This window comes from Tarenaya hassleriana, unplaced genomic scaffold, assembly GCF_000463585.1.
Source record: "Tarenaya hassleriana unplaced genomic scaffold, ASM46358v1 Cleome92, whole genome shotgun sequence".
NCBI classification, from domain to species: domain Eukaryota; kingdom Viridiplantae; phylum Streptophyta; class Magnoliopsida; order Brassicales; family Cleomaceae; genus Tarenaya; species Tarenaya hassleriana.
The window spans coordinates 382771-394938 of NW_010971581.1; the positions used below are offsets into that span (position 1 = coordinate 382771).

The 12168-nt window shown below is 35.7% G+C and overlaps 1 protein-coding gene across 1 annotated transcript; it reads right to left on the reverse strand.

Moving 5' to 3' along the window:
* Positions 1 to 9495: 9495 nt before the first annotated feature.
* Positions 9496 to 11030, reverse strand: LOC104804677 (TRAF3-interacting protein 1-like). The gene is made up of 2 exons (XM_010529018.1): positions 10332 to 11030; positions 9496 to 10209 (listed from the first exon to the last, which is right to left on the reverse strand). The coding sequence occupies exons 1-2, from the start codon at positions 11028 to 11030 to the stop codon at positions 9496 to 9498; spliced, it is 1413 nt and encodes a 470-aa protein (XP_010527320.1).
* Between the last annotated feature and the right edge of the window lie 1138 nt (positions 11031 to 12168).

Sequence of the window (12168 nt, forward strand, 5' to 3'; positions counted from 1 at the left end):
GGATAGTTTACAAAAAAATGCAATGTGATGTATTAATCGAATAGTTTACAAATTGATGTATTTATGTGTCAGTTTTAACCAAATTGACGTAATTTTTTTGCTATTTTCCCTATAGATAAGAATTTTACATTGAATAAATAAACTAAATATAATAATAAATTTTTAAATATATATTTTTTGGATTTGATAAGATCTTCATTACACGATATATCTTGTAATATTTTTCAAGAATTGCATCCGATATATCTCAATATTGAACAAAAATTTCTTTATAAGACGTAATTAACTTTGGAATGTACGTGAGTATGAAGTCTCTTTTGACCGTTTTTGTTTTGGGTCAATTGGGAAACTATGCCAAAAACGTCACTGTCTTTGAAAAAGGGTACCACAAAACTTTGAAAATTTGGAGACTATACCTTTTTTTAATTAATACCAAGAATACCCTTCTATATTTTAAAATTTTGCAAAATATACTTTTTTTTCTTCGTAGAGATTCCAAATCGAAATATGCTTTTTCGAACAAAAAAAACTTCATTCTGAAGAATGTTTTGGACGAAAATAAGTTCTTCTATACGAAACAGCTTCGTTTTGAAGAGTTATTAGATGGAAACAGGTTCGTCCGGACAAAAAACAGTTCTGCCAGACAAAAACAAACTCTTCCGAATAAAAAAATAGTTTTTTCTGGATGAAAAACAGATTTTCTAGATAAAAAACAGTTCTCCCGGATGAAAACAAGTTCTCACAGATGAAAAACAGTTGTTCCGGATAAAAAAACAGTCTTCCCGGATAACACAGTTTCCAAAAAAATCTGCTTTTCATTCTGCATATTTTTTGGAACGATAAATGACAATATTGAAATTAGACAATAAAATAAAGATATTTTGTCAAAAATTTATATAAATGTATATTTTGCAAAGGAATGAAAAAAAAAATATAGATTTCCAATGACATAACATATTTGGCACACTAGTTCAAATTTTTTCTTTTGTTTTTTACTGAAAAATTATTATTTAATTATGAGACATAAATGTGCGTGAAGATTGTATCACCAATAGGCATATAATTGATTAATGCGAAATTATTCGTCTCTCTATGATTGATTAGCGGCATAAAATGTTCTTAGTCAACTTACTTAAACTTCGAAATCAGATAAACCTTAACCTCATTCCTATATCTCCCAATTTATAGCCAACGATTCAAGAGTTTTATAAATGTGGAGATCTAATAAAATCTCAATAAAAAAAATGTGAAAGATCTACCACTAAAAAAAAAAGAGAATTTGCATAAATGTACAAAAAAAACGTCTTTGCATTCTATACTTCTACTATTGTAATATTTGTATTCTATACTTTTTTAAGTTTAAATGACCATCATACCCTTCTATATTAGTATAACCTGCAGATTTTCTACATTTATAAAAAAACACTTGTATGAATTTGGTTTTCCTCCACATACATGAAAAAACACTTATATGGATTTTGTTTTATTATATAAATATAGAAAAACGCTTGTATGGGTTTCGTGAAAAAATACTTGCAGGTTAGCAGGTACGACAAGTGCTGTAGTTGACCTACCGCAAGTCGTAAGTGCTGAAGATTACATGCCACAGGCTGCAGGTCATCTGGTAGACCATAGGTCATCTGCCGTAGGCTGTAGATCATTTACCGCAAACGTAGGTCATTTTTCACAGACGGCAGGTCATCTTTTATAGTTTTCTTTTACAGACATTTCATCAAACATCTTATGTGCATACAAAAAAATGATCAGAATATCACAGAAAAAGAAATCAACCAGAAGAGTATTTGAATAGATTAAACAAACTGTAAGAAATAGAGGAGATAGAGAAAATGTTGGAGAAAAAATAAGATCAAATAGCAAAACTTTCGGATTTCTAAAAGATAGATTGTCACAAAAAATACTTGCATGAATTTCGTTTTCCTCCACATACATGAAAAAACACTTATATAGATTTTGTTTTCTTATATAAGTATAGAAAAACACTTGCATGAGTTTCGTGAAAAAAACACTTGCATGTTAGCAGGTGCGATAGGTGCCATAGATGACCTACCGCAAGCCGTAGGTGTCGAAGATGACCTGCCACGGGCCACAGATCATCTAGAAGACCGTAAATCATCTGCGTAGGCTATAGGTCATTTACCGTAGAGCGTAGGTCATTTTTCACAAACAGCAGGTCATCTTCTACAGTTTTGTTTTACAGACATTTCATCAAACACCTTATGTGCATACAAAAAAATGATCAGAATATCACAGAAAAAGAAATCAACCAGAAGAGTATTTGAATAGATTAGTTAAACTGTAAGAAATAGAGAAGATAGAGAAAATGTTGGAGAAAAAATAAGATCAAATAACAAAACGTTCCGATTTCTAAAAGATAGTTGTAGTGAAATCACAGTCGTAATTATCTGGTCGTATTCGTAGTTATATGGTCCTAGTGAAATTACAGTCGTAATTAACTGGTCGTAGTCGTAGTTATATGGTCATAGTGAAACCACAATCGTAATTATCTGGTCATAGTCATAGTTATATGGTCGTAGTGAGTTGTAGTTATATGGTCGTAATGAAATTACAGTCGTAATTATCTGGTCATAGTTGTAGTTATATGGTCGTATTGAGTCGTAGTCATAGTTATATGGTTGTAGTGAAATCACAGTCGTAGGCCGCAGATCCGCAGGTTCGCGAGTCGCAGGGCAATAGTCGCAGGTCGCAGGGCGATTGCCGCAGGTCCACAGGGCGATAGCCGCAGGTCCATAACCGCAGGTCGCAAGGTGATAGTTGCAGGTCCGCAGGGCAATAGCCGCAGGTTCGCAGGTATTGCAGGGCGATAACCGCATGTCGCAGGGCAATAGCCACAGGTCTGCAGGTCCATAGGGCGATAGCCGCAGGTCGCAGGTGCCAAAAGTGATCTGCCGCATGCCAAATGACCTGCCGCAGAGCGCACGTCATTTTTCACAGATCGCAGGTCATCTGTCGCAGTTTTCTGGTACAGACATTTCATCAAACACCTAATATGCATGCAAAAAAATGATCAGAATATCACAGAAAAAAATCAACGAGAAGAGTATTTGAATAGATTAGATAAACTATATAAGAAATAGAGAAGATAGAGAAAATATTGGAGAAAAAAGAAGATCAAATAGCAAAACTTATCGAATTTTAAAAGATAGATTATCATACAATCGTAGAGAAATACTGTAAAGGGTAGTTTGGGTATTTAGAAGAAAAAAAAGTATGCTATGCAAAAGTTATTTTTTTGTGAGATATTTTGCAATTTTCGTTTTTGTTTTGGTACACTTTGCCAACTGCCCAAAAAAAAAGGATAAGAAGAAGATCCAAGACAAAGGTAAGACTGCGAGATCCGGATCATATTTTTTTTGATAATTTGGAAGTTCAACGCATTTTCTCTCTAACTACATCTCCAAACAAAATAGAAGAAGTCAAGATGAATAATAATATCTACTGGGGGATATATCCAAAATACCTTTTACCTGCTACATTGACTTCTCTCTATACCCTTTAAAATCTAAATTAAAAAAAAAGTGATTGAACATTAAAAAAGACAGATAAACCCTCACATAAATATACAAAGACAAAAAATCCTCTTTCTGAATTTAAAAAATTAAAAAAAAAATTATTTTATCTTCTCTCTCCTAGCTCAACCCACGTTCCTCTCTCACTCGTAACTCATAGTATCTCTTCTCTCTTCCTTTCAAAACCGCCGATTTCTTGCAGATTTAGGTCTGATTTCTCTACAGAATCTCCCTTTCTTTAACTCTTTTAAGATTCAAAGAAGAAGAAGCGGAGAAAACAACAAAAAATTGGCTTCAACATCAACCCAATATTCATCTTCGTCGGCATCTTCGACCGAGACCAAAAACCAAATGCAAATTACGGATTTCGACGAACACGTGGTAGGTTACTCCTCTTTTTGTGAGATTTGTTAGATTTTGGAAATCTTTGATGTTGAGTTGAAGTATTAGGGTTAGGATTTGACGGATAGAAACTTAGGGTTGCGTTTTTAAAATTTCTGGGATTTAAAAATAGATTTTGGATTTAAAATTAAGTAATCGAGTAAAATTTCGAGTTAATTTGGGTCACATGGTCACATGATCAATTATATGTTGATTTAGATCACATAATTGTACGGTCACAAGGTTAAAATATCACAGTTCATAGGATGATTTAGGTCACGCGTGATAATACGTCACAGAGTGAATTATGTCACATGGTCACAGATCACAAAGTCACAGGACAATAGGTGGCATGGTCACAAGTGACTTGGTTACATGGTCTCAGGTCACATGATGTCATCAATTTGTTTTGTTTTGCAGTTGTCTTTTATATATATAAATAAACAAGATTGACAATAAATCAAAGATACACACTAAAAGACATGGTCACTTGGTCACAGGTTGACATGGTCACATGGTACCATATTAACATGGTCACATGGTACCATGCTCACATGGTCACATGAGACCATATTGGTATGGTCACATGGTCACATGGTGTCATGGTACCGTGGTATCATGGTACCATCTATTTTCATGGAATTAAGAGTATACTAAACAATGAAGTGTCTGACGAAACACTTCTTTTTTATTTGGAGGAATTGACATCATCGAGTTCATGACTTGGAAATTCGTTCGACAAAGTCTTCTAAGAAGAAGAAGAAGGGAAAAAGTCTGATAAATGAAGAAGAAGTAGAAGATGAGCGAGGAAAAGAAGACGAAGAACAACAAGGACAAGAACAAGAAGGACAAGAAGAACAACAATTATATGTGATGACAATGTCACCAAGATGTGTGATCAGTTGACAGCCAACATATTTGTCAATAGAAATGTTCAAAAGTAGAATTAAGAACTTATTTATGTTATGAACTTATTTCTTTTTGTTATGACATTTTGTTTGTTTATAACCTACAGAATTTTATGATATGATATGAGGTGAAAAATATTGGAAGGTAAAAAATTTGGGTTGAAAAATTTTGGAGAGAAAAAAATTTGGGTTAAAAAAATTTGGAGGGAAAAAAATGGGTTAAAAAATATTGGAGGGGAAAAAATATGGGTTGAAATGTTGGGTCCCACCAAAATTAGTGTTGAATTGTCAACCGTAACTTTTTTGCACACTTGGATTACATTGGACCCCACCAGGAATGTTACATGTTCAAACTAGGACCCACAATATTTCGGTCACGATGGGTCACAGTTGGTCACAAGGTCGATTTAGTGGATTCTTTCAAATGAATCGATCTGATTCTCATCACATCTTCCATATGCACCATTTTGAACTATATTTAACTATAATAATTGAGTTATTCGAATTTTGTGTGCAAAAGTAGTTCTCACAAATGTGATACATTAGTGTTCATAGTCTTTTATGAAGAATTTTGACAATTTTGGTCTTTTTGTATTACAAACTCGTTTTAACGTTTTGTAATTTTGTCATCAACATAATATTTGTATTCCTAATACCTTATAATAACAGACCAAAGCTTGGAAATTACGTTTTTACCTATATTTACCTTCGTCACTTGGTCACAAGTCATATCTGGTCACAATGGTCACATAGAGTAAAATTGACATTGGTCACATGCTGGTCACATGGGACCCAGCCACTACTCATATGAGATAATTTATTTACTGTTTTTTAATAGGTAGAATGAAACCAAAGTATTATAACGCATTATTTTAACACACTATTATACAAAAATCTTAATGTTTTAGTGTACAAAGATAATATAATATTATTATACAATTTATATTTATTTATTCATTCAAAATTAGGGTTTCTCTCAAACTTTGTTGATGTTGATGCTCCTGTTGCGACATGAGATTATATTTTCTTACCACTCCAATGTTTCGAGTTTAAGATCAATGTCGTACGCAACTTCCAATTACAGCCAGATCCAAAAAATTTGTATCTTATTTCCCATAATTCTAATTCGAACAAGTTCACTGTTTCTTTTAATAGTTGGCAAATAACTCAACTTGATCTCCGTTTTATCTTTGTCCAACTTCATCTCAACACATAACTTCTGAACAAGTTCGCTGCAGGTTACTTCACAATAGAGACAAAAGAATATCACTCTTGGGTTTTCCACCACCTTTCCTTGTGACCATCATTACCATTACTGACTATTCTTGATTATATGATCATATGAACATAGTCACATGTGACTATAATTACCATTCGACCATGTAATTTAAACTCATGTGACCATTATTATCAATTCGACTATTATGGAGATCATGTGATCGTGTAAACACGTGGACCTGGTATCATGTGACCATGTGAACCTGGTACCATGGGACCATGTGACCATGTGAAGCTGGAACCATGTGACCATGTGAACCTTGTACCATCCGAATCAGATCTATTATAATATCATATTATAAATGACAAAACTTCACAAACATCACTCCTTAGAAGAAAAGAAATGGAAAAAACATCATTTCTCATCAAACAACTCCCACAACCATCGATGTATATGAAAAACAATAAGATTTTCGCAATGGATTATTTATTTCTAACTTCTTCACTAATTTTCCACATGATTTTACTTTGATTTCGAGTGATTTTGATGAAAAAATCAGAAGAGAGAGAAAGTGTAGGAGAGAAGTGAAAGAAGAATCATTGTTCATCAAATAAACCCACACAATCATCAACGTGCATGAAAAAAGAATAAATTTTTTATTATTTCCAACTTTCCGCTAATTTTCACTAATTTTGTTTTGATTTTTAATGGATTTGAAAAAAAAATAAAAATTTCAGAGGAGAGAGAAAGTGTAGGGGAGAGAGAGCTCAAAAAAAAGAGGGGAAGGAGAGAGAAACCAAAAAGAGAGGAGAGAGAAACCTAGATTTTAGGAAAGATTTTTTAAATTAAAAATAAATAAATAAAATAGGGTATTTTAGTCATTACATATTAAAGAGGGTATAATAGAAGTTGATTTTGTTTTTAAAAAAATAGAGGGTATGATTGGATGTTGAGTAGCACATTTAGGGTAGAATAGAAGTTGTCCCTATCTACTGGTGTCAATCGGACCGGTCCGGTCCGAACCAGACCCTCGGCCCGAAGGTTTCGGACTCGGGGTCGAACTCGGATTCGGGCCGACCCAATTTTTTTCGGACCTATGTAGTTAATCTCGAAGCCCAGATTTATATATTCCGAGTTCGGATCAGATCGGACCGACCCGTATAATTCTCTTTGTAAATCTTATTATTATTATTTTTAAAATATCGGGTATTTGGGTTGGCCCAACTCGAGTCCGGCCCGAAAACCCGATTCGAGTCCGGTCCGAAAGTCCGTTTTTTTTTCAGGTCGGACTTCGGGCCTCGGACCCAAATTGATACCCTAATAATATCCTTTTTCTTAAATAAAAACTCAAATTTAGATTGGGAAGCAATTTCTATCCACCCCTTATCAGATACCTGATCTTCTTGGCTCACGAATCAGATTCTTTATCAGAAAACATCATATTCTGGCTTCAAAATTGAAGGGAAAATATAAGAACTGTAAATGGGGATCATGACCAAATCAAGATAGGAATCAAAGATATGAGAACGAAAGGACGTCCTAAGGTCCAATGGGCTTTTTTTTACCCGTTATAATTTTCTTTAATAAGAACTAGGTAAGACCCACGCATTGTGCGGGTTATTCTTTTAATAATTATTTTAATTATAATATTTTTATTGATATAAATTTAAAATGAATATATTTTTTATTTAGAAAAATATAAATTATTATAAAATTATATATTTGAAAAACAAAAAAATAAGTATGAAAAAATGATTAAATTTATCATAATTTCTTCCACCACTTATTTTTTATTCTAATTTAAAATAATATCATTTAAATTTATCATAATTTCTTCGCCATTATATTTGTTTGTTTATATATTTTTGTATTATAAATCAATAAATTTCATCTAACATAACAATAATATTTAACATCCTGCCGAAAGAAAACTGAAAAAGTTGAACACTCAAAGAGTAATGCGAAAACTAATCAGTTCTATTCACTTGAGAAAGATAGTCAAGTACAACTCACTTTTTGTTGTAAGAATCGTATTTACTACACACACCCGAAACTCCCCCTGAGTTTCTTCCCCTCTCACAATGAATTCTACTGATCAAAAACCTCACAACATAAATCATTCACCAGAGAAAGGAGATTTGCCCAAACGGTCTCCCTCTCAGACTCACACTCACCAAATAGTGAGTAATCACTCAAATAACAGAATAGACTCGGAAAATATGCTTATGTTCTCACTAAAGCCTGATATGCATCTTGTCTCCCTTATATAGGCTCCTCCCGTTTGCTTCAGATCTTCATGAGTTGATTTGATAGACTTCTCCGTGATTCTTGCTGATTTCGTGTCTATCTTCAGGATCTCAGCTTATCTCTTGTTTTTGACTCTATCTCTTCAGCATTTGACTCTATCTCTTCAGTCTTTGACTTTATCTGAATGTCTTCAGTTGCATCTCAGATTTGCTCGAGTGTCATCTCGCCGGATTCTTCTCCTGAAATCTCTCATAGTTTGTTTAACCTGCAACAACTTTAACAACCAACATATCGTGCAAATAATTGCACTAACAATCTCCCCCTTTTTGGTTATTTCAGATCATGCACACAAACGCAAATCCTTCCACTGATTTTATCAAAGTTCAAAACCAACAAACTAGAGTCATCAAGGCATATGGTTACCAAAAAAAACATAACACTTCAGTTCACCACATAGAATCATCAAGAGCACGAAAGTTCAGATCATAAGCAAAAGAAACTCAAAAACGAAGTGATGAGTTATCAGAAGAACTCCTGGCTCTTCTAGTCTTCCTGCTTGTTCCTGACTTCTTCGATGCCTCCGCTTTCTTAGGAGTCGGTTTAGGCATCTCAGAATCATCTCCTTCTTCCTCCTCCTCTGAGTCTTCTTCTTCTGAATCTAGGTCTCCTTCGGCTTCCTCAATTTCTCCCCCTGTGGGCATGGATGAAATAATCAAAAACAATAATATCAAGGTGAGGAGTACCTGAATGAATAATGAACACATTACTCAGAGTTGCTTCAGCATATTCGTGGACTGTTGCACGGATTTGCTGACATTGTGTTGCCTGCTTCCTTAGTCCGAGCTCCATCTTTGTCAATGCTTTTTCTGCATCTTTGAGAGTCTCCAGCATCTTCTTGTAGTCCTTCTTTCCTTTACCCTTCTTTCTTTTGATTCTTGTCTCAACCACCAGGGGTTTTTGAATTACTTCAGTGTTTTTCTTTGGATCAATGAGTTCCGGGCACTGCTTGGTGAGGATGCTTTGAATTAGGCAGGGATAAGGTAATCTGAACCTTGCTCTGAAGTTCAGTGCTCTTTCCAGAATATGATCGAAGATCATGTTTCCATAGTTGATCTTTATCCCTTTCTTCACACAGTAGATGAAAACTGCTAGCCTCTTGTGGATCAGACTTGATCGCTGGGTTGGTAACCAGTTAGCTCTGGCTATTTTGAAAAGTACTGAAGCCTCGAAGTTCAACTCCACTGGGGGCTATTTCTCCTTTCCTCTTTTCATCAAAGGTGTCAGTGAGAGCTATCTCCAGCTCTTTCTGGTCAATCTCCCTGTCCAACTCATCCATGATAGGCACAACTGAGTTCTTCAAGCCCAAAAACTTGTTGATTACTGCTGGAGAAAAGTGCAGTATCTTTCCTCTTATGTACACCCGATGGTACATTGGATCCCCTGCCTTCACAATTTTCTTAGTGATGTTTGCATAAAATTCTTTGATCAGAATTTTGCTGTGGGGACAAGCATAGGTGGCTGTTTCTTCTAGACTTAGACGTTCCAGGATATCCCATATCCCCTGCTCCTTGAGGTTGCTCACATTCACGTTTCTCTCCACAATCGTGTTGAGATTCTTCATGTCATTGAACCTTTGTTCAGATTTTTCATCAACAAATTGATGAGACATACACAGGCTCGCCAGTAATTCCTCATCTTCTGACCCAGAAGGAGAACTGGGTATCTCAGTTTCTTCCTGAACTTTTCTCTTCCCCTTCATCTTCTCCTTTTGATATTCTTTAGAAATTTTTGAAGATTTTGCCCTCAGCATATCTTTTGCTGGTTCAGCCTTCCTCTTCTCGGATTTCTTAGGGGTCTTGTGCTCAGTAATCACCAAGGCAGGTTGTGATTTTGTCTTCCTTTGAACCTTTTTAGGAGGATTTTTTGCAGTCCCAACTGGTTTTGCAGCCAATTGAGATCTGGTCTATGCTCTCTGTTCAGCTATCACTCGAGAGTCAGACACTTGCCCTTTCTCTCAGCGCTCGTTGCCTTAGGTTTCTTGCTTTCAACCTTTTGCGCACGTGAGTCCACCTCAGGTTCATCATCCTCTTTTGATTTCAGCACTTTTGTCTCCGTTGCTGAGTCCGCAACCACTTCGATTTCAGCATCCTTCGATTTCTCCTGCCCTAATTGAACTGAGGGCAGTTTCTCCATTTGTTTGGATGTATCACCCACATCCTTCCCAGATTCTACATTCTCTACACTCACATCAAAATCTACACGCCTTCTTGTGTTTTTTCTTCTCAACCTAGGCTCACTATCCGAACTTTCCTCTATATCTCTAGTAGAGTAAGTAAAGAGTTCATCAAGTTTACCCGTATCAACTTGTTCTGGAGGCAGAGAGGTTTGTAGATCCTCGGTTTCCTTGCATTCATCTTCGATCCTAGGGTTTCCTTCCTGGAATTCTTCTGGGATCTCCGCGTCTGTTCCTTGGATCTTCTCCTCTGGGCTTTCGAGTTCTTGGATTTCATCGCCCACTGTATCTTTCTTGCTAGTTCGTCGAATCTCCCTCGGATTTTTGCGAGATTCTTCTGATGGGTTTTCTTCTGGATCTTCTTCCGCACTCACAAACGAGTTCGAAGATTCTTCTTTCCTGAGTTCACTCGATTTTCCTTCTCCAGATGAACCTTCTTCTGATTCTAGGTGACGATCCTCACCAGCATCTTCTCTCCTTTCTTTCGGATCCATGTTGAGTCTGAACCTTGAAATTTCACTCTCTCTTTACGATTTTCTTCTGTTGAACCACACAACTCTCTTGCGAATCAACCTCTCAGATTTTAGGGTTTTTAGCACCAAAACTTCGCAGGGATAGAGAGAGAGAACACCTCTTTTTATTGTGGGGCAATGGATTTGTTTGAGAAATCTCTGATTTTTCGGATCCCACTTCCCAATAACCGAAAATTTACTCAACCACTCACATCAATCATTTCGAGAAATAACGTTCAAAAACATTTAAAACAGAAATCCGTTACGCGATCAAATTACGATTTTAACACCAAAGGGATTTATTCATTCGTATCTTAGTTCGCAGTGTATCCAATTGAGTCAGTGACACCTCACTCTTCGTCCAGTGCTTACTTCACCCAATGAAGATACATTTTTCTCATATTTCTTTTTCATCCACCTGAACTTCTAGGACGTTGAGTCCAATCATACTGTTTCACCACTTAAGCCCATCCTATCTCATTGAGATATACTCTTGTAAAGTATCACCTTACAGCGGAGTATGATGAATAAGTTACATCTGACCTTAGACCGTCGAAAAAGCTGTATGTTGTTCAACTTAGACCCGAGCGATTTTGTTAATCTACTCATGTCAGCTCCTTTTTTTTTTAAACTTGACCAATCGAAACAAAAACACCAATCATTACTCATTTTTGCCTGAGTATATGCTGACAGAGGAGTACCAAGGGATTTTCGTATCACCAATGTCTGAAGTGCACCTGACTACTTTGTGAGGTACCACTGACCGCCCTTTCAACACTGTTTCACTTAAACACTTCAGAACAAACTCAGTTAGTGATCAAAATAAAAAATTTCCAATACCAAGAGATTTTTGCAAACAGGTAAACCTATTCATGTCAAGTGGTTTAGTAAATATATCAGCTAATTGATGTTCAGTAGGTACGTACTCAATTAGAAGACTCCCTTTTTCTACTTGCTCTCTGAGGAAATGATGTCTTATCTCTATATGCTTTGTTCGTGAATGTTGTACTGGATTCTTAGAGATGTTGATTGCACTTGTGTTGTCACAATGAGCCGTAAACGAGGGAGTGTCAATTCCATAGTCAGTCAGCATTTGCTTCATCCACATTAGTTGAGTACA

Excerpts from the sequence above, each read along its gene's own strand:
- LOC104804677 (XM_010529018.1), bottom strand. The coding sequence starts at position 11,030 with ATGGATCCGAAAGAAAGGAGAGAAGATGCTGGTGAGGATCGTCACCTA. Across the intron at positions 10,210-10,331 it reads TTGAAAGCAAGAAACCTAAG|GTTCAAAGGAAGACAAAATC; the intron begins GCAACGAGCGCT and ends CCTCCTAAAAAG.